The 23,376-nt window shown below is 50.8% G+C and overlaps 1 protein-coding gene across 1 annotated transcript; it reads right to left on the bottom strand.

The window, feature by feature from the left end:
• Window positions 1–16,452: 16,452 nt before the first annotated feature.
• PGAP4 (post-GPI attachment to proteins GalNAc transferase 4) lies at window positions 16,453–22,637 on the bottom strand. Its single transcript, XM_061561199.1, has 2 exons — window positions 19,109–22,637; window positions 16,453–18,196 (listed from the first exon to the last, which is right to left on the bottom strand). The coding sequence occupies exons 1-2, from the start codon at window positions 19,606–19,608 to the stop codon at window positions 17,494–17,496; spliced, it is 1,203 nt and encodes a 400-aa protein (XP_061417183.1). The 5' UTR covers window positions 19,609–22,637; the 3' UTR covers window positions 16,453–17,493.
• Between the last annotated feature and the right edge of the window lie 739 nt (window positions 22,638–23,376).

Below are 23,376 nucleotides of genomic sequence, written 5' to 3'. Positions count from 1 at the left end.
GTCCATCCTGGCGGAGATCAGCTCGTCGGGAGGAGCGGGGACGGCGGCGGACGTTCTACAGGGTCGCCCCGCAGATTCCCGCCAAAATGACTTGGCGATTCCCGCCATTTCATCTGCGCCGACTTTTGGCGGGAACGGCCATCACCACGTGGCGGCGGTTCTCCAAGCGCGCCCGCTTACGTCACCAACGCGCGCTGCGGGCCGCCATCAAACACCCGCCACTGGGGCCGCCATCTTACACACCGACGGGGCGGCGGAGAGGAAGCACGAGGAGGAGGACGACTTCATCTTTCAACAGCGCCTTCCCACGTTGTCAGCCTTCAAGGCGGAAGGCGGGGACTGGGGCCAATTTCAGCGCAGGTTTTTGGCGCATCAGGAGATGTCCGCCTGGTCCGACGCTACGGCACTGCGGGCACTGCCTGCCATGCTGGACGACAACGCGCTCGCGGCCTTCACGTCCGCACGCAGGTCGGACCGCTCCACGCTCAAGGATGCGCTGGCTCTCATGGCCAGGGTCTATGGTCCTCCCTCGGCGTGTCGCCATCATTTTTATGCAAGACGGAAGGCGGACACGGAGACCGTGCTCGCCTATCGCACGGCGTTGCTGGCTCTCGCCGACGCCGCGTTCCCTCGTATGGACGAGGAGGGCCAAGATGCGATGGTTTTGGAGCAACTGCTCAAGTTGGCGCAGGACCTGGGGGTCCCCATCAACACGGCCGACGAGACCGATATTTCTTCATTACGGGTCGCTACGAGCATACAAGCGCACGAGGTCCTTCAACGTAAACAGGGGGTCGTCTGCAACGCTGCCGTGGCCTCAGCTCCGGGCCCGGTAGTCACCGTGCCCCAGGTCGTCAGCCCACGAGAGGAGGCGTTCATCGCGGGACGACCGGGGGACTGGAGGTCGGGGGGTCGTTCGCCTCTGCGATCGGCCCGCAAGCTGGAGCAACCGAGATCTCCGACGACTGTCATCACGTGTTATAACTGCGGCCTCCGGGGCCATGTGGCCTCCGGTTGCCGCGCCCCACGTCAGCGCGCCATGGGACCTCGGCTGGACGACGACCAAGGCCCCAAGTCATCCCTGCAAACCCCGGCAAGTCGCGGCACCTCACATGCTCGGCCCGCATACTCGACACGCATGGGCCGTCGCGTTGCGGCGGAGGAGAGCCGAGTAGGGTTCGGGGATTCGGTTCGGCGAGGGGGGTTCGGCCGGGACCGGGGAGACATTAAATGGTCGGAGTTGGGGCACAGAATAGTGGCTGCCTCAGCGGGTTCATCCGTCGTTACGGGATCTATTGATGGGGTCGAGGTCAGGGTGTTAGTGGACACGGGGGCATCGGCGACTATTATATCGGACCTCATTTATAACATTCTCCCTGTACAATGTCGTCCGCTGCTTCCGGTGGATGTGCCATTTTACGCCGCTAACGGGGGATCGTTGGGCATTATCGGTCAGATTAGGGCGTCCATTTGCATTGGAGATATCAAATTGTCGGGACCCGTTTTCGTTTCGTCCTCCCTGGCGGTTCCTTGTCTATTGGGCACTGATTTTTTGGCAAAAATGCCCATCAAAATTCTCATTGATCAGCGTTGCATTGAACTACCATCGGGTCGCCGTATTTCATTTTTGACGAGCCCTACTGAAATTCGGACGACGTGCGCTACGATACAAGCGTTAGCGACACAGACCGTGCACGTGCCCCCGGGTTCACAAATGTTAATTCCCCTCCGGTTGCGGAAACCATGGGTGAGGGAGGCCTCGGAACAAGGCATGCTTTTGGGTCCTTCTAATAGGGCTGTTGGAGGTCTCGATTTGTCGGTGGCTCACACTTTGGTTGGGGCTGACAGGGATCCGTTTGTGATGGTTTTAAACGCTGGGTCGCGGCCGGCCGTCATTCAGCAGGGCACCGTGCTAGCTCACGCGGCGCGGGTCCCTGCGGAAGAGCGGCTGGTTGCGCAGGCTGATCCGAGCCCCACGCAAAACGTAAAACCGAAGGAGGACCTCGAATGGGTCGATTCGCTGTGCGCGGGCTCTGACGATTTGTCAGCGGTACAGTTGGGTGCGCTGCGCGGGTTGCTGATTGAATTTTCGGATGTCTTCAGTAAACATAAGTATGACATTGGGTGCACGGACCTGCTACGCCACCACATTGAAACGGGCGATGCGGCACCGGTCAGGCTAAATCCCTTCCGACTGAGTCCTGCTGAGAAGGAACATGTTCAGTCGGCCGTTAACGATATGCTAGAAGCCAACATTATTTCGCCTTCTTTCAGTCCTTGGGGAGCACCTATTGTGCTCGTTAAAAAGCAGGACGGGTCCTTGCGATTTTGCGTCGATTTCCGTCGCCTGAATAAGATCTCTGTGGCCGACGCGTATCCGCTCCCCAGGATGGACGAGTCCCTCGACGCATTGTCTGGTGCGCGATACTTTTCGACTCTTGATTTATTATCCGGATTCTGGCAGTTGCCACTCGACGAAGAGTCTAAGCCTAAGACTGCATTTCGGACTCCAGGGGGCCTGTTTCAGTTTAACCGGTTACCCATGGGACTTCACTCCTCTCCTGCGACGTTTCAGCGCCTAATGGAGTTGGTTTTGTCGGGCTTGCAATGGGATACGTGCCTGATTTACCTTGACGATGTCATTGTTTTCAGTAAAACGTTTGAAGAACACCTACAGCGATTGAGAGGGGTGTTCTTGCGAATGCGATCGGCTAAATTAAAGTTTAAACCGGCCAAATGCCACCTTTTTCGTAAATCTGTTAGATACTTGGGTCACATTGTCGACTCTTCAGGGATTTCTACCGATCCTGCGAAGACGGACTGTGTCAGTTCGTGGCCGACGCCCACGTCAGTTTCGGACGTGCGCAGTTTCATTGGTTTTGCTTCTTATTATCGCCGATTCGTTGAGCACTTCGCCACCATTGCTAAACCCTTGCACGCTCTAACGGCGAAAGGAGTGAAGTTCCGATGGGGACCGGAGGAGGAGGCTGCATTCAGCTCCCTCCGGGACGCCTTGGTAGGGGCCCCACCCTTGCGCTATCCTGACTTTGCGAGTCCCTTCCTGCTTGACACGGATGCTAGCAACACGGGCATTGGGGGGGTGCTGTCCCAAGTCGTTGGAGGGGTCGAACGGGTGGTCGCCTATGGTAGCAGGGTGTTGTCGCCGGCAGAGCAGCGCTACTGCGTCACCCGTCGCGAGCTGCTTGCCATTGTTTTTTTCGTACAACAGTTCAGACCATATCTCTATGGTCGTCACTTTACGGTCCGGACGGACCACGCGGCGCTCCAGTATTCATTGCGGGTCGCCCAGCCCTCGGGCCAATTGTCGCGGTGGTTGGAAGTCCTCCAGGACTATCAGTTCACGACTACATACCGTAAGGGGTTGCGACACACAAATGCCGATGCCCTGTCGCGGTTGTTGCCTTGTCACAAATGTGCGTGCTTATCGGGATCGGCGCGCTGTAAACCGCCAGTTACGGAAGGTATGGAGGCGTTGGTTGCGACCGCGGGCACACCAATTGGGGATGTTCCCGCTACCCCAGGGGGTCAGGACTCGCTGCTCTCACTGTCGCTGAGTGAGTGGGGCCGTCTCCAAATGGCGGACAGCTCCCTGCTAGCATTGCGCCGCAGGACGGGGGGTTCCGAAGGTGACCATGAACGAACTGGCTCCTACGTACTTAAGCAAGGCCTATTAATGAGATGGGACAGTTTGTCCCGGCGGCACGCGATTGTGGTGCCTTCTGCTGTGAGGGGGAAGGTTGTCTTGGCCGCACACGAAACGCCTCTTGCATTTTGGAGTTAACAAAACGCTTGCCCTGTTTCAGCGTGACTATTATTGGCCGGGAATGGGGAGTGACGTGGTGAATATTCTGAAGGGTTGTGTTGAGTGCGCCAGACGAAAACCACCGCCCGTGGCAGCTAATCCACCGCTGCAATCTATTCAGGTCTCGCGCACTAACGAGCTCGTTGCACTCGATATTCTGGGGCCTTTTGGTGGGGGTCGAATATTTTACCCGGTGGCCTATGGCGTGGCCACTCGCCAACCAGTCGGCGGCGGCTGTGACGGACGCCTTTGTCCAGGGCTACGTCCTGGACAAGGGGGCTCCCGAACGCTTGCTGACTGACCAAGGGAAACATTTTTCGAGTAAATTACTGCAAGAGGTGTGCGACCTGTTGGGTACTAAGAAGGTGCGTACCTCCCCGTACCACCCGCAGACGGACGGGATGGTGGAAAGGCTCCACAGGACATTGACTTCTATGCTGTGCCAGCAGGTGTGTGAGGCACATGTTGATTGGGACCTGCAGGTCCCTGGGGTCCTCGCCGCGTATAGAATGGCCCCCCATGCAGCTACGGGGTTTTCCCCGTTTTATCTGATGTACGGTCGGGAAGCCGACCCGCCCATGGAAACGCAGCTGGGCCTGCCCGCATCGCAAACTAATTCGAAATTGGCAGAGCATATTAAATTTAATATTCATAAGCTGACAGAGGCAAGGGAGGCCGCACGGCTTAATTCGCGGGCTCGCCAAATTGCAAACGAGCGGTTGCGTGCACGGAAGGTGTCCGTGCACAACTGGGAACCAGGTGACAGGGCCTGGCTGCATTGCCCTCAGGCACCTTTGGCTACGACGCCTAAATTGTTGAAGCCATGGCGGGGACCCGTGGAGGTCGTGCGGGTTGCACGCCCCCAGTGCGTTCAGATAAAATGGGGAAAACGCCGTTGGTACGTCCACCCCTCCCGACTGAAACCGTTCTCGCCTCCATATGGCCTCCCCTTGTGTCGTGAGGGCCGAGCATGTGACGTGACCGACGACCCTAAGGGGGAAATGTCTTTGCCTGATCCTCACATGTCTCCGCCTGATCCGCTCCCAGGTGTCTCGGAACTGACAACTGCCGACCACCGGCGGCCGGATCTTCGCGGCGGGGCCGGTCCTTCCGGGCCCGATCCGCGCCGTCTAGAGCAGCCGGAGCCGCCGGACGGTCGCCAGCGTCCCGTCCCATACGACGGACCGGCCAGACGGACTCGCGCTAGGTCGCGCTACTTTTTATGACCTACCACGTGAGGAGTCGAGGCAGCCGGAGCGCCTCGTCACTGCGTTTAGTCACAGAGACACTTGGCGCGTTCGTTTTCGGGTGTTCGCTTTTATTGTGTTGTTCGTCGGGCTGTATATTGCTTCTTATTTAAGTGTTGTGTTGTTGTTGTTGCGTTACGGGGCACACTGGGGGGTGGAGTTTCGTTATTACTGCGTTGACGTTAGGTTGTGTTGTTGGTTAACAGCCGGGCCGGCTGCAAGCTATGTGGGAGGGGGTGATGTAGTGGTGATACGCGCTGGGATTAGGGATCGTATGCCAGCGCGTAATGATTGGCTGTGTATGTGGTGACACGCGCTGACGGTGGAGGATCAGGGGTCAGCGCGGGGTCGTGGGTTACGGGGTAATGATTGGCTGTGGGCCGGTGACGCGCTGAGAGGGAGTGACCGGGTGGCAGCGCGGTGTGATTGGTGGAGTAGTGTTAACACGCGCTGGGGAAAACGGATCGTAGAGAGAGTGCGTCGTGATTGGTTCACTAAGGAGCGATGCTCACATCGACGTCCGCATCAGCTCCGTCTCTCGTGAGCAGGGGCTATAAAAGGGGATGCACACAGGCGTAAGGGCAGTATGTAACCAGCGAAGAATGAAGACGGGGATGAAGACCTAGGGCCCTGCGGTACCTAGTCCCGCTGTCCTAACGGGACCGGGACTCTGTGTAACCCAGAGGCGAGTGTATTGTGTGTAGCCATAGGCATAGAGTCTACACGAGCCGAATGCATTGTGTGTAGCCAGAGGCATAGGGTCTACACGAGTCAAGTGCGTTGTGTGTAGCCAGAGGCATAGGGTCTACACGAGTCAAGTGTGTTGTGCGTAGCCAGAGGCATAGGGTCTACACGAGTCAAGTGTGTTGTGTGTAGCTAGAGGCATAGAGTCTACACGAGTTAAGTGGAGTGTATAGTCCAAAAGATAGAGACCACCCGTTGTATTGTGATACGTCAAGATTTAATAAAAGTGTGTTACCCGTCAAGAAGTTCCGCCGTCAATTCAAATACTTCACATTCATCATCAGCCATGGTGAATCCACTGCTGTATTAAAGCCTCCCCAAGCTGCCACCACCTCTCACCATCCTACAATGCAATAATTCCACCTGGTGCCACTTGCACACGAGCTGATTTTACATTACCGTGAAGTCAAATAAATACCCACACTTAACATAACAGGTTTGCCAGTGTACCTTTTTAAGGTCAAACTTTAATGGATTTTGAGATGATAAGGTGTATTTTTTACAAATAAATGGGATTCAGCCATCCGTGCTGTCGACTGCCTGCTTCTGTTCGAGTCCAGCCTCTAGAACTTTATTTTTACCTCTGCCTGGGTACAGCTTCTGGAGATGTGATCACATTTAGACACGATATAAATGAAAATTGGATTTTATTATATCACGGCTTACCATGCCTGTACAAAAATTGGGCGAGATCAGACGAAAGAGGGGGCTTAGAGGCAGATACAGAAAGATGCAGGAGAGACACACACAGACATCGATACACGAACAGAAACAGACCCATAAATGAACACAACTATCGTACAGAGAGACTGAAATAAACAAAAACAGACACAGTTATACTGACAGGTGGAGACACAGAGGCATGGTGACATCGAAAGACAGAAATAGGAAGACAATAAGTGAGACAGACTCATTAACCGAGTGTATGTTTATTACCATTATAACGTATTCTAAATACTCTTACGTTTAACCTGCATGTTCGAAATAATAGCTGTAAGTTTGCTGAAGTTTGTTGAGTGTTGACTCCTGTAACAGCAGTAGTCTTGTGCCTCTGTATGTTGGTGTACAATAGTATGAATCATTACATTTCTCGACATATATACAGTACAGTATTGGAAAATGGGCTTAATATTGCGATTGAGTGTTGACTCTTCGCCAACAGCAGCCACGCACACCGTGTTAACCCATGAGATTTACCACCTATTCTTGTACAGGGAAATTGAGTTTTCAGGTCCATACGGCGTACATCCGTTTCAACAGGGGCAACAACAGAAAAATGTGTCTATTTGTTTGTGTTTCTCTCTTGTGATGGGACTTTGTTGGGTGAACGTTGAGATTTATAGGGCACGGGGTGACCAATAAGATCTGAATTACTCTGTAATAAGGTAGGCACTGATAAGGGGTTGACAGGTATGTCGTGCTGAGTGTACTCGTGGTGTCTATTTGTTTGTGTTTCGGTCTTGTGATGGAACTTTGTAGGGTGAACGTTGAGATTTATAAGGGCACGGGGTGACCAATAAGATCTCAATTGGTCTGTAATAAGGCAGGGCACTGAGAAAAGGTTGACAGGTATGGCCACGTGTCATTGTATTGTTTCCTATGAAAGAACAAAGCATTCTCTTTTTACGATGAATCCTGGAAAGTAACGTGCCGGGTGCTGACCCTGCGATTTGACTTTATTTTATTAAGTGTTCATTATTTAGTTCCCCAATCAACGTCGCTTTTTGAATTATGTCCATTGCTCTTTCCTGTAACATCTTCACTCTAATTAAATGTTGAACACTGACCAAACACGGCGTTTTGTCCCCCCATATTTTAGTTGTACATCGACTTTGTCGGGGTTTCATGATAGACATTCGATGTTTTCCTTTCCAGGTCCTCATCCACGACATTGGTGATGTACCGCGTGGGCTCGCTTCAACACATTCCTGCGGAGGGAGCTGGTAGCAACGTTGGGTTGCTCGGTCAATGGCCTGCAGGGTCAACGGCGGCGTGGTGTATTCCGCAAATATGCCCGACTGTGAGGGCGGGCACAAGCCGGCGTGAGTAGGTTACACGTTGAGTTTTATAAGGGCACCACGGGGTGACCAGCCCCTCCCCACCCAGCCCCTCCCCACCCAGCCCCACCCTCCCCAGCCAGCCAGCCCCTCCCCTCCCTCCCCACCCAGCCCCTCCCCACCCCACCCAGCCCCTCCATCCCCACCCCTCCCACCCCCACCCAGCCCCTCCCCTCCCCTCCCAGCCCCTCCCTACACGACGGACGGACACCATAATACCCTGTGGGCTGGTGTAACCAGGAGGTTCCTATCAGTATTATTTATCCGCTGTCATTGGCACTTGTCGACGTCCCTCGTTTGTAGACGTCCGTCTACATTCCACCGCGTGGTGGACTCCGAATAGACGTTTCGCGACTCGTCCGTACACAGTCACCTTTTTATTGAACTGACGGCGCTCTCAATGCAACAACCCCCCCCTCTGAAACCACCACTGCTTCACCGCGTGCGCGCCTCCGCACCAATGGGAACGCGCTTCGAGTGCGTGATCGGGCCACGCCGACCAATCAGAGCCGCGGCGAGGCGCGTGATCGGGGCGAAGGCGGCCAATGGGCGAGCGCCGGCGGGAACAGCTGTGAAAAGCGCGCGAAATTCGCAGTGAAACAACACGTGGTCGCGTGCTCCAGCAGAGATGCCACTTCCACGTGTAACAGCACATCCTTTTTGTCATTCCACTGCTGGATGGGGGCCTCTCCTATGCCCTGCGGGTTTACGGGACCATACTTCACCACGCCGTTCAGTGCTGGTTGGTGAAGGCGGGTGGAGAATATTAGTAGTGTAGCAATGACTTTACAATGCACTTTGCTGTTACTGCCCACTGCGTATCACCCCACATACCAGTCCGTTCAAAACTAGTGTCCACTCTTAAAACACGACGTTACATTCACAAGCATATCTTGCTGTCTCACTCTCTCTAAGGCCGTTCGTGTTCATTTATATATCAACTGACCCAGGGTTAACGTTGGGTCATATCCACGCAGGTGATTGATTGAATGGAGCGAGAGGCGAGAAGCGGTACTGGAGAACACGTTGGAGTTTTTGCACGGCCGGATTAAGGCACGGGGCTTTAGGGGCTGCAGCCCAGAGGGCATCCGCCAGCTGGAGGGCCTCCAGAGATGAAGTGAAAAGTTATTTAATTTGTGAATGCTGAATTTAATTTGTTGCTAGCCTTGTAAAAAATAATTTTATTTTTCTTTAACTTTGTTTTCCTTTTGAACATATTACTGGGGGCCTCACAGTACCTGTATCCCAGGGGCCTACAAAATCTTAATCCGGCCCTGGGTTTGTGTCATAAGGCTGTCCGATCTCTTGCACGTGTATCCATTGCACGCAACGCCACCTTTTTAATATACAATGTGTTACATTGAGGGTTTTTTTCCCTATCAGCACTTGCTAAATTTAAATCTTCCGTTTTGTGAGTTTTTTATGCCAAAGTAAGTACTGTATAAAGAAGTTTTTTTTAAAGCTAGAACACACGTGGTCAGGGCTGAGGTCGAAACCTAAAGCATTGGTAAAGGCCGGTGAAACTTTCAGGTGGATCCTCCATATCGAGGCCACTGGCCGCACCTCCGATTAGCACGTACGGTCGTTGCGGTGCATGCAAGGCCGGTGCCCCCAAAAGCCAATTCCTGAGACCGAGGCCAACATTGAGGACAAGAGCCGAGAGAGTGTCCTCAGACTGGTGTCAAGGACCCAAGGCTGCACATAAGCACCCACTCTCACAATGTTCATACTGAAGTGGGGTCACTTTAAAATAACAAGTCTCTGTTAATGACATATTTTCACATCACTTCTTTAAAACGGTAGCAATATTTGCAGCAACTGTAACTGATTTGATTTCATTAAAAAATGCGAGTGTTCCAGTACAATGGTAATATTGTTTTTAACAGACAAATATGCCGTACGTCCAACAGTCTCTGAAATAAATATTGGTTCAATAGTTGTGTTCAATACAACTGCACCTTGCATATTCATTTCACGTAATATCGCATTGTGAAAGTTGCACGCCTACACCCATGATGTCCATAAAACCATGTTTTTGTATGGCACGGAAACCACTCTTTCTACGTGACCAATGGTTGTGCTGTGATGATGACGACTGAATCAAATTTGTTTAACTGAATGTAACGATGATCGTGGAATGTAATGAGTCAGATATGAAAATTGTAAGCCTTCAAATTGTGCTACACAAGTATAGTACCGTTCCATATGCCACACAAAACAAAGATCCCCTGTATAGCCTTAACAGACTGTAGGGGCAAGTGCTGTTACCGAGCACCGATGAAGGCCGGAACGGTACACGAGGGGGTGGGTGGCCAGCACCACGCCCGACCACCTTTGTCTCCCCAGTGGCGATGTTTACACACCACACCAGGCACTCATTTGAGGCTGAGTCGACACATGCCACACACACGCCGACGCACAATAACGTCCGACCGTGTTAGCACTAAGGGATGCCCACATATGGCACTGTTTTAAATACCGTAAGTTCCTGATGATCAGTTATTTGTGGACATCACTGAATGTTATCTCCAGCGACTGCGGTTTCTTCACACATTAAACATGGTCAATAAAGGAATTTCGCCTGACATCACAATGCAAGGGCCTTCTAAAAAAGTCTTGAGACTCAGCAAGGCTTTGCAAACACTTTTTAAGTGTTATCTCAAAACACTTGAGTTTTCTCCAGCAATACCGGATTCTTCCCACCGTGTATGAGGGCAAAACACGCAAATGTCTGCATGGATGGATTCAAGAACCCATTTGACATTGCATCTTTCGCTTTGCCAATTTGTCCCTTTTTTGCAAGTTTAACATTTAAACGTGAACCCGCACAACACATTTTCTTTTGACCAAAAGCATGGCAACAATAAACAACGTCTTCCAAACTGGTCTCTCTTGGCAGTCAAGGTGCAGTGCACCACAACAATGCAGCACTGCGTGTTTGGCGTTTGTCACATCGCTGACATTTTGTACACAGCATGACCCTTTGTGCACTTGTGTGTTCTCAGAATGTTTTGCTGCGACGGTGATGTACAACAAAACGACATTGGGCAGTTTTCTAGACAAATTTATGACATGGTCGAAAAAAAAGTATACGTACGCCTGTAATTGTTTCCCCCCTAATGAATATTATTGCGATAGTGCTGTCCGAATGTCATGAGACAAAATATCCGTTTAGATTTCAGGCAAGGCGGTGCAGCCCTTCCCCGAATAAAAAAAACGGGTTGACGGAAGCGGATACCACAGCGCTGAGATAACTTCAATTGACATCTGGTCCACCCGCTTTGCCAGAGTAAAGTTCGTTGCATGACAATCAATATTGATTTCTTTAATTATGACAGCTGGAACTGAACCAACTTTAGTGTGATGGGGGGGGGGTAGGTAATGCAGTCATTAGTGACCAGGCTGAGACCATCAACTTCACTTCGCTTGAGAACCCGGTTTATTCATTTGCGGCTGCATGGATTCTTCCAACCCAGGATCTTGGTGGCACCAGCTAAGCCACTCGTACATCTGAGCCACCCAGCAATCTCAAAATGCCATTTTATAACAATAATAACGTGAATGCGTCTCAATTTGCCTTCTTCGGTGCGATTGACTGGGATGATTCTGTTAAAAACGATGATAATAGAGGGGGGGGGGGTCTCTCCCCCCCTCCCTTTTGCAATTCTTTCTTTCGTCAGTAGAGAGGTGGATAAGCCCCCCATGGAGGAGCGGGTGTAACCCCATCTCATAAATCCGCATGTATGTTACATGATTTGAAGTGTGTCCCTCTGTCACCCCCACACTCACCCGATCTACCCTTAGAATGTTGGTTCCTGTTTCCCCTTCCCCCATGAGCACAAATTCTGACCCCCCCCCCCCCCCGTCGCGCCCCTATAGCTGGGGGCCACCGAGCGAGGTTGTTCTCTCCATTCCTAGACTCTCTGCATGCGCTGGAAAGTTCCCTCCACTTCCCCCCTCGCGATTTTTCTGACCCCCCCCGCAGCATCCAGAAATCTTGGGCGTATTGTATCGGACTTGTGTGCGTATATCTCAATGAAAAAAAAAGTATTAACAAATACGACGAATGTCCAGTTGCGTGTTCGGATCAAGAGTCGTAAAGTTCAACCACCGCGCAATCAATTGCGGTTTTGGCATCTACATCTGCAGAACGTGAAGAACCAGTGGCATCTACATCTGCAGAACGTGAAGAATTAGTGGCATCTACATCTGCAGAACGTGAAGAACCAGTGGCATCTACATCTGCAGAACGTGAAGAACTAGTGGCATCTACATCTGCAGAACGTGAAACAACCAGGGGAATCTACATCTGCAGAACGTGACGAACCAGTGACATCTACATCTGCAGAACATGAAGAACCAGAGGCATCTACATCTGCAGAACGTGATGAACCAGTGACATCTACATCTGCAGAACATGAAGAACCAGAGGCATCTACATCTGCAGAACGTGAAGAACCAGAGGCATCTACATCTGCAGAATGTGAAAAAACAGTGGCATCTACATCTGCAAAACATTAAAAACCAGCGGCATCTACATCTACAGAACATTATACAACTTTTAAAGTAATTTCCCGTGTTTAAGGTACGTGCCGTACAACACGTTTGGTCTCGACAGGAGCAGTGAGACTTACGAACAAATCGACTTACGAACAGACCCCTGGAACCTAAATCGTTCATAAGTAGAGGAGTCCCTGTAGCCAGCAACACACGCACACACAGCTCTATTAAGAGTTGTAATAGAAAAGGGGGGTTAACACGTTTCTTGAATTGAGTAAGGTGAAAATTTCATAAATGCGGGAGAAGTATCGAAATGGAAGTGCTGCGACCTTCAGTATGCTCGTTCAATGCAGCATGGATGGGACGAAAAAGCCCGGCAGACGAGTTCTCAACATGGGTGGAGGATCTTCTTGGTTCTTTTGGTAAAGTCACGTAGAAGGGAAGTAATAAAATAATAAAAATAAAACATAATAAAATAATTCTCACGACGTTTCGGCCACAATGCAAGCAGCCATCCTCAGGTGAAAACCAGGTCTGTCGAGGCGACAGCGTCTGAAAAAATGGGTGGAGGAATCAATGAAATGTGAAATTGCTGTGGAACGGTAACAGGTGGCAGTAGCAACAGAAGAGTGCTACGGAGGCGACTGGCAGTCGGCGAGCGAGGCAAGTTAATCGAGTGAATCGGTGAGTTCTGGATCAAGCGATCGGTGAGGTGGGAAGTGGGCTGCTCCAGATCTGACAACAGCACGGTATTCCAATGCCAGATTACCGTTGATCGGGCCGGCCCAGTTTGCCAACGTCGCTACTACTCAAGACTTCCCATGCCACGCCATGTGTGCGTCCACTACTTGGCAATTTTCACAACCGAAACCTTTTGTTCTTGATGTCGAAACGAAATGCGTTTTCACACGCCGCCAAAAATGGAGACGACTTTCTGCTTGTTATTCCGTGCGTGCTTGGCATGAGTCAACCCGCCGCCGTCGCATCCACACAGGCAAGGAAGACCGCTCGCTGGGTGGCTGTCACTTTGGCTTGATGACCTGTCCATGGCTCTTGGCTGGGATGCATCTTACTGAGAGAAAGAGAGAGATCGGGCGTGGTGCTGGTCACCCTCCACCCCCTCGCCTGCAGTTTCTGCCTTCATAGGTGCTCGCTAACAGCGCTTGCCCCAAAATTATGTTGAGGCTATACGGTGTGGGGGGTCTTTGTGAGTCACCTTTTATTGTTGTCTGTTTTATTCCCATAATTGTTGAATGGAATTTTTAAATGTTTTTTTGCAAGATGGTTGCTGTGCAGTAGTGTGGGTTTTTTTTAGCATCGCCGGGTTACATAACCACGATATGTGGAGGGTTGAGACGCAGAGATAGATGATGGGGGCATGGTGATTGCCCCAGTGTTGGGAAATCCATTAATGTTACCACGTGACAAACCACGACAAACGCAGTACACGGGGTGTCATCATTTTCCCCTTAGTATTTTTTCACTGTCCCTTATTTAACCACGTGAAATAGAATCCGCGCACCTCATATTACATTTACGGTTGCTATCCTATCCGTGCCCCGATTGTCGTGCTTGTGACAGTTTGACCCATAAAAGTCTTTCATCTAAAGCTTAACAAAAGGAGTTTACGATAAGTTGCGTAATTTTTTAAACTCCACGCTGCCAACGGTTGCACTCCAAAATAAACGAGCACACTTGGAGAATTGTGAAAGCGAGATTTCATTTAAAGACAAAACGTCAACAATTACTTTGTACGCGAGAAAATGAAAACTTTTATAATTTCACTCACGGGAACATTGTTTCGAAATGCATTGAAAGAAACCAATACTTACAAAATAAAATACCGGAAAATAATAACCGATTTTAGCACAAAAATGTTTAAATCATCACAAGCCCTTTTTTGTTATATGAGAAAACAAACTCGTTTTTTTTTGCATCAATTTTTTTAACCAAAATGTTATGGGTTCCAAATTTTAAACATGTTGGGGATATCAAACGTTTGAACCTTATTTTTACAAAGACATTGTTGTGATAAAATCTTACACAACTCAGCTGCACGTACAGAGAGTTAGCGATCCTGTATTGATAAACTAGAAATCTCAAGCAATACCAAAGCAACAGCCGTGACAACCAGCACCGTCAGCTACAATAATTTAAGATAACGATGACCAGGCCCTCGTTATTGCACTCGAGGGCAGCGAGCGGCCACCACAAACGCATAGCGAAACTCCGCGACGAAAGCATCATTTTGCAGTGCATAATGAATTACAAATAGAAGGCATTTTATGATTTTACTTGGCTATTCACCCTCATTGGCTCACACTCTGCGAGTCGGGGTACACGTACGTGTGCAGTTGCCCCATGGCCCACAAGTTGACCGAGCAAAGTCACCCAGCAGTGAGTCACGGGGGGCCACAGCTGAGTTAGTGTGGAATTAATCGGAATTATTTTCACGTGAATCCGCAGTCTTTCGTGTGAACTACAACCTGCGGCATTTCAGTCGAGTCAATCCGTGGAGTTTATTTAGTCGTTCGGTTGACTAAAGCGGTCAAAAATGTAGTCCGCTCTTAGTTATTAAATGTTGGTGTGAGGGTTGATGCAATTTCCCCGTGGTGAGCGGTGGTGCAGCGGTTAGCGCTACGCTGCGATACGAACCCGGCGATCCGAGTTTGATTCCCGCTCACGGCCAACATCAGGTACGATAATTATCTGAACCGGTCCTGGGCCTCCCCTAGGTCGACTCAGCCTCAATTGAGTACCTCGTGTGATGTGTAAATATGGCCACTAGGGAGACAAATGCGGTCTGGCGTAGTGCTGGCCATCCACCCACCTCGTGTACCGTGCCAGCCTTCATAGGTGCTCGCTAACAGCACTTGCCCCTAGAGTCTGTTCAGGCTATACAGGGGATCTTTGTCTTTTGTCTTGCAATTTCTCCCCCCCCCCCCGCCTCCAAATATTGTCAGGTCAGCCAATCAGTGAACCACTTTATATACTTATACAATACTCTACCTACAGTCAATTATCATTTAGGTCTTCCTAAGTGCACTGCAGTGTTTAATAAAGTTACTACGTTATGAGTCTGCGTCTCCATTCATACGAGTTAGTTTCGTCTCATCACAGCTTTGGTCTTTGATCGGGCAGTCGTAGTCATCGGCACGCCTTGTGGTTTTCGTAATGACTGAAATAAATACAAATAATACTTTGTGGACGAATATTCTCATCACTAAGTTCGTAAAAAATTCCATCATTGGAGCTTAAGTACCGGTAAATCTATCCCCCCTGCCCACGATATAATAACTGGATAGGACGTTACATGAACAAGACATACCAGGCTCACTTGTGGTGGCACATTGACCAAAAAAAAACACCCACGCATTCGAAATGAGAAAGTAGGCTCTCAATGAGACACCGTTTCATCGATTGAAAATGGATACTAGCGCTCACGATGCTCGCATCGAATCGTGCACGTGAGAATCTTTGAAATCCCTGTACGGTTCGTTGCAACATATTCACGTGACCTCATGGTTTTTAAAAAATATTCTCGAATCGCGTAGGTGGGTGAGTCGTTAAGTACCCGTCCGAAAGTTTTTTCAAGTAATCCCCATTGCAGATGTTTGGAGTGATGAAACAGTAAACCTTTGTTCTTATCAAAGTGGAAAATGCAAATAACTCCATATCCTCACCATCACATGCCGTGCCACAATCATGTAATTTTAGGGGCCGTCCATAAATGACGTCACGCGATTTTGGACAATTTTTGACCCCCCCCCCCCCCGCCTCGTCACACGGCATCACAAAAAGTCAGACCCCCCCTCAAATATGACGTCACAAAGCTCTGCCCCCCCCCCCCCAAAATAAAACATGCTTCAAATCGCTTTAAACTATTGTCATTGTAGTGCGTATTTATGTGGCGCGGCACTCTGATGTTGTAGGAGAAAACATTTATGAAAAAGTCTATTTAATTAAGTAGAACGTGTTGTCTATATTTATTTAAACTTGCGCATTTTAATGTGACGTCACATTTCTCAAACCCCCCCCCCCCCCCTCGTCACACATCGTCACAAATATCTGACCCCCCACCCCTAGGTGCGTGACGTCATTTATGGACGGCCCCATATCAATGAACGAAAAATATGGGGAAAGACCAAAGAGCTCTCTCTCTCTGTGTCTACTGTGCAGCGGCTGCTGTGGGATCCGGCGGAGGGGAGTAAAGCGTCGGCAAGGTGTGGCCCTGGGAGGTCAGCGGCTTTGACCACGATGGCTTTGAAGTTTTACTGAACTTTGGTGCAGCGGTAGTGCAATGGTTAGCGCACTACGCTATGAAGCTGCCAAACCTGAGTTGGATTCTTGGCCATGGCTAAACGGTGGCGAATGATATCTGAACCGGTCCTCGGTCCATACCACCTTCACCGCCCCGAACTGACCGGTGTCAAGTCACCTATAAAAAGCACTGCACAATGTACCCATCCATACACATTTTTTAACTAGTTCCTGAATATATAATCACCACTCATTTGTTGGAAAAAAAACTACATTTGAAATCGTGTCAGACGGGTTTTCTAGCAAACTTAACCACGCACATGTAAACATCACACCGAGTGACTACAGTACATCACAGCATTACGAGTTTACACAACAAATAAGATCATGTTTATAGCATTAAGTGTAACTGGCAGGACCCGAAACAGACTTCTTTTGCAATAGACACCTTGAGAAGCGTGACGACACAGGTTGGTTGTAACATCAAATAAATGCAGTTTGGGCTATGACGCGAGACGCTATGCAGCACACCGGGTTGTCAAGGGCGGCTCCGCGGTTGTCCTCCGCAGTTTGTCAGCAGAGGGCAGTGCAGCGATATCCATCGTAGGACTTTACTCTGCTACCACATCTATGGCTGCCCGCCTTGACCAAACCCCCACGGTCAAAGAAACCGCAAACGAAGCACGTGCCGTGGGGAGATCCTCACCCACGGGTGGGTTGACAAAACGGGCTGTACATGTGCATGATGTTACGCAGGCACAGGTCCCACATTCAGACTCAGCACTCGGCAATATCTGGGCAGTCTCTACCAACAACAGCAGGGGTTGATGGTGGCGGCGGGCGGCGGTGGCGGCGGCGGTGGCTACGACCGCAGGGAGCTGTACCGTCCGATATGCCGTACCAGGTTGGGTTCCAGCACAAGGGCGCCGTGCTCGGCGCGGTGCATCGCGGCGTACAGCGCCATGTCCTTGCCGTACTTTGGCGCGCATTGCTCGGCGTCGAGCAGCTCGGCCACGGCGAGCGCCGCCGCCGCGCTCGGGAACGCCATGGCCGGCGTGCAGCACTCCGTGGCGGGCGCCAGCGCGTAGAAGTGCGGGGACGCGCGCCGCAGCTCCAGGAAGTAGTGGCGCCCCACCATCTCTACGCACAGCATCGCGTAGAGCGTGAGGGCGGCGACCAACCGCCAGCGGAAGGGCGTCCGCGCCAGCCGCAGGTACACCGTCGTCAGCGCCAGCCCGCACAGCCCGCCGGCGCCCACCCACTCCAGGATGCGCATCGGCTCGGGGTTGAAGTAGCCCTGCAGCCGCTCCGGGTGGAAGAGCTTCACGTAGAGGGCGTGGCGCAGCCGCAGCGACGCGGCACGGCGCTCGCCCAGGAGGTGGTGCAGCACCGGGAAGAAGTCGTCCGCCGGAAGCGCGTCGTCCTCCAGCAGCACCACGGCGCCGCCATCGCCCCCCGCCGTCATCGTCGCCGCACGCCGCAGGCACCACGTGTAGTCACGCTTCTCCTTCTCGAAGCGGCTGTGCGCAGGCGGCTTCCCTGCGTCCGGGTCGCTCTCCGAGAACCTGAACGCAGTGGCAGCGATGCTGGAATCCGAAATGTTCCAGTTCCTTCATGGCCCGCCGGCGATTGCCATCGCAATAGAGTGTGCAGGCAGTGCAACTGCACCGGGCCCAAAGGGCCCTAAGGGTTGCAGACATTTCACGATGAAGAGCGGGGAAATTGGAGAGAGGGGGTCCCCCATTTAATTCCTTGCACAAGGACCTATGCCAACCATGCTAAGGTTAGCGCTTTGAGATACTTCAATATGAAAGGCACTTTATAAAATAGAGGTTATTATTATTAAGGAATTTCCACTGGCTTTGTGATTGCCAACATAGACCTTGCCAATGTACCTACGTTCATTGCTATAAAACGTCAAATCCATTATTAAACGCAATTTTATATACGTAAACTAGAAAACTAGAGTATTAGCTACCCAGATCATTCTTCATTCCACAATCTAAAAAAATTCTTCACAGTTTATTTTTTTTATTTCATTGAAACGTTTTAATGTGGCACACACCATTTAATACTATCGTTCCCTGGTTCCTTCCACAGGACAGAATCAACTATAAATTTTGTAGGATAATTGCTCAATAAAGTGTTGTGAATGACTGACAGACTCGCAGAGGGACAAATTCAGTGTCTTATACTGTAGACCAGCGGTGGCCAAACGCCGTCTCCCAAGCCGCTTGCGGCTCTTTAATCCACCACACGCGGCTCTATCGACACTGATGCACTTGGCTCTTTGCAGAACTCATGGGCACTTTTTGGCTCTTGGTCTGTTACAGGTTGGCCACCCTTGCTGTAGACAAACCTCAATGTATTTTATAAATCCGCGGGCACACACTTGCAACACATCCCTTGTCAATGAACAAGACGTTATTAAAACGTGTGGGCCAGTCCGATGAACGCGGTTGTCCCGAGGGTTTTACCTGGCGACGGTGTGCACCAGCGCGGAGATCTCGCTTGCCTCGACGTGGTCCTCGGGCACCGCCTGCACGTTGCACACGAGAAGCCGGTGGCGCTCGCACGCCGGCCCACACGCCTTTAGCAGCGCCAGCAGCCGCGCCACCACCCGGCTCAGGTAGGGCTCCTGCCGCCGCACGCTGACCACCGCCACCGCCAAGTCGCCCGGCCCCTCGCCCCGCGTGCCGTTGCCGTGGTGGCGGCGCCGGCGGGGGACGTCGTCCTCCGTCGCGATCCGCCGCAGGAAGCGGCGCGCCCGCTCCGCGTCCAGCGCATCCTCCCGCGCCTGCGCCTCGTCCTGCGCCTGCACCACGTGTCCGCCGCTGTCGGAGTAGTGGGAGTAGCGGAGGTGGCGGCACGAGAGCGGCAGCACCACCAGGAACGTGAGGGCGAAGAGGGCGGCCACGCGCGCGAGGTTACGGCTGGAGCGGAGGACGGGCGCACGCCGACGCACCGTCGCCGTCATCTCTCAGTCGACGGCGCTCATTCGTCTTCGAGCGCTGCGTCCTGGCACAGGGAAGGAGCTGCGTCACGCTGTGCAATGGAACAAGATTCTTGATGATGACGATGACAGTGGATGAGAGAAGAGGCACGTCGAAGTGCACGTAACAAATGACCCCAAGGAATAATTAGAGTTTTGCCTTAATGATGTTGATGATGATGATGGTAAAGTCCCCAGTACGGACAATGGAAAACTACAACTTGCTAACTTAACGTTAAAAGACTTTAAAAAGTGCCAAAGAGATTGTATCTTCATATCTCATGCCAAAACGTCCTACTTTGCGAGTAGTGGACCTCTGTCGTCTCCACTCGTGCTCACAGCAGACTGCTCGTAAAACACTCTCGCTATCATTGTGCGTCCAAAAACCCAACTTCATGAGAAAAGCATTTTCCAAACCTTGATAACCGAGGGAACAGCAACAACAGACGGAGGAAGCAAGTGAAGGCAGCGGCGTCGCCTACTTTACCACACCTACGACAGCACTGTCGTCTGAAAATGATCAACTAGTCACGCAATTTTTTTTAAATCTCTGTACACGGCAGGAAACCTTACTGTAAATGGTAATCGACAAAGCACACGTCTTTATGGGCTGCTCACGGCAACCACGCCCAGACGGGGAACATTACTCATTTCATAGAGGGGTGTCGTAGTCAGATTAGGGTTTCATGTGCAGGGCAATAATGTTGCTCCTCAGCTTTTTAGAGTGCACATTTTTATATCATTAAAGTCATTTCACCTGATGATAGTCCATTGAAATGTACCATAATCCATGGCAGACCTGGATAAACGTTTGGGGGGTGGGGGGGGGGGTGAATACTACTTTCAATTTTGTAACGGTGGAACACCACAGGAATGGGGAGTAGAGTCGTGGATGCATAATGAATGGGAGAAAGAAAAATGAACAGTAAAAGGGGAGAGAGAAGATTTTAAAAAATTGGGGGGGAAATGCGGGAAATGGAAAAGGAAGCGAGAAACGGGAGCCAAGGGGTTAGGAGAGATGAGGAGGAAGAGGCTGCATCAGGGCCTTGATGCTGCTTTACGGAGGAGCGGCGTCTGTTTTCACAGGGGGTGGCGGACAGGGGAGGGATTCAGATGAGGGGGGGGTCACGTGTTTTACAGGAGGCTTGGGCTGATATATAGATACAATACACGCTAAATGGTAACGCTCAATATAACAGCAGAAAGCTTGGCTCCAACAACACGGCAAGCCTGGCAAGGATCAGGACCTGTCTTCGGTCCGAGTGAACGTGGCTGACCGTTTTCACTCTCGTGTCTATTGGCGCGGTCACACGTTGACCTGTGACCCCTACAGCCGCCACATGCTTGACCAGTCTCATGACTCTCAGGGCGGTCACACCGTGACCTGTCACCCCTACAGCCGCCACATGCTTGACCAGTCTCGTGTCTGTCGGTGAGGTCACACGCTGACCTGTGACCCCTACAGCCGCCACATGCTTGACCAGTCTCGTGTCTATCGGCGCGGTCACACGGTGACCTTTGACCCCTACAGTCGCCGATTGCTTGCCAGATCAACGTCCTATATCGTGGCTGCCACGGAGGGACACAGTAATTTTTGACAGCTGTCACTAATCTTTGTATTATTTGGTTCTTTCGGTAAAGTCACGTAGATAGAAAAATAATTAAAATAAAGTGAATAAAAATGAAAAATAATAACCATTGCTACACTCTACATTATAGACTGCCAGTACACTCACCCAACTTAATAACCAGGCTACAGTCAACATTATAGATTAGCCAGAACACTCACTCCGATTAATAACCAGGCTACAGTCCACATTACTGTGTTTTTATTATTTTTAATAACTTTCTTTTGTATTATTATTTTAATCTGCGTGACTTCACCGAAAGAAATAAAGAATACAAAGGATGGTGTTGCGTGTGGTTGTTTTTTTGGTTACTGAATTAGAACAAAACGTGCTCCCTCTTGTTATTTTGGTTGCAACACCAATGTGCTCTAGACCCAATCACCGCGGCCTTATTTATATTCAACTCGAATAATAATCTCCGATGTTTATAACTCAATATTCTTAAGGCGTCAACGGCGCCAAATGTGAAAGGAGCAAAATAAATGTTAAGTACAAAAAGTTCACCGACCAAATCTAACTTCACGACGATTCGAGAGCAAGACGTGCAAAGCTGCACAGAACACAGACTACAGGTACAGCATTTATGGAAAGCAGATATCATAAGCGTTGTCTTATATAAGTCTACACACAACCATACGTAACAACGCAGGCACACGTCACCACGTGACAACCTCACGTCACCACGTGACAACCTCACGTCACCACGTGACAACCTCACGTCACCACGTGACTACCTCACGTCACCACGTGACTACCTCACGTCACCACGTGACTACCTCACGTGTACACAACCACATTTACACAACCACAAACACACAGTGTACACACAACCGCATGTGCACAAACACACACACGTCGACACAAACATGTGTACCCAAACAACCTGTCACACAGACGTGTTGACCTTCGCACATACAGGTGTGTGTATCCACACACCCACGCACAAACCCACACACATACACGTGTGTAGCCACACACACACAAACCCACACACACACAAACCCACACACACACAAACCCACACACACACAAACCCCCACACACACACAAACCCACACACACACAAACCCCCACACACACAAACCCACACACACACAAACCCCCACACACACACACAAACCCACACACACACGAGTGTACCCACACACAAACCCACACATACACGCGTGTGTACCCACATACACACACACAAACCCACACACACAAACACAAACCCACACACACACAAACCCACACACACACAAACCCACACACACACAAACCCACACACACACACACGAGTGTACACACACAAACCCACACAAACACATACACATAAACCCATACACACAAATCCACAGACACACACTAACCCACACACACACTAACCCACACACACACTAACCCACACACACACACACACTAACCCACACACACACTAACCCACACACACACTAACCCACACACACACACTAACCCACACAAACACACTAACCCACACAAACAACAAAGATCAAAGATCCCCCGTATAGCCTTAACAGACTGTAGGGGCAAGTGCTGTTAGCGAGCACCTATGAAGGCCGGAACGGTACACGAGGGGGTGGGTGGCCAGCACCACGCCCGACCGCCTTTGTCTCCCCAGTGGCGATGTTTACACACCGCACCAGGTACTCATTTAAGGCTGAGTCGACCTAGGGGAGGCCCAGGACCGGTTCAGATAATCGTCACTGGTGTTAGCCGTGAGCGGGAATCGAACCCGGGTCGCCAGGTTCATAGCGCAGCGCGCTAACCGCTACACTACCGCACCCACACAAACACACACAAACCCACACACACACACTAACCCACACACTAACCCACACAAACACACGTGTGTGTACCCACACACACAAACCCACACACACACACAAACCCACACACACACACTAACCCACACACACACACTAACCCACACACACTAACCCACACACACACATTAACCCACACACACACTAACACACACACACACTAACACACACACACAAACCCACACACACTAACCCACACAAACACACTAACACACACACACTAACCCACACACACAAACACACGTGTGTGTGTACACACACACGTGTGTTTGTGTGTGTACGTACCCACGTCCACTCAC

The sequence above is a fragment of the Lethenteron reissneri genome, chromosome 27 (assembly GCF_015708825.2).
Source record: "Lethenteron reissneri isolate LAM-NWPU_2019-01 chromosome 27, ASM1570882v1, whole genome shotgun sequence".
NCBI classification, from domain to species: Eukaryota; Metazoa; Chordata; class Hyperoartia; order Petromyzontiformes; family Petromyzontidae; genus Lethenteron; species Lethenteron reissneri.
Note: the sequence above shows the minus strand (reverse complement) of the source record. Positions and strands in the feature narration are given on the sequence as shown.

Excerpts from the sequence above, each read along its gene's own strand:
- PGAP4 (XM_061561199.1), bottom strand. The coding sequence starts at position 19,608 with ATGACGGCGACGGTGCGTCGGCGTGCGCCCGTCCTCCGCTCCAGCCGT. Across the intron at positions 18,197-19,108 it reads CTGGTGCACACCGTCGCCAG|GTTCTCGGAGAGCGACCCGG; the intron begins GTAAAACCCTCG and ends CACTGCGTTCAG.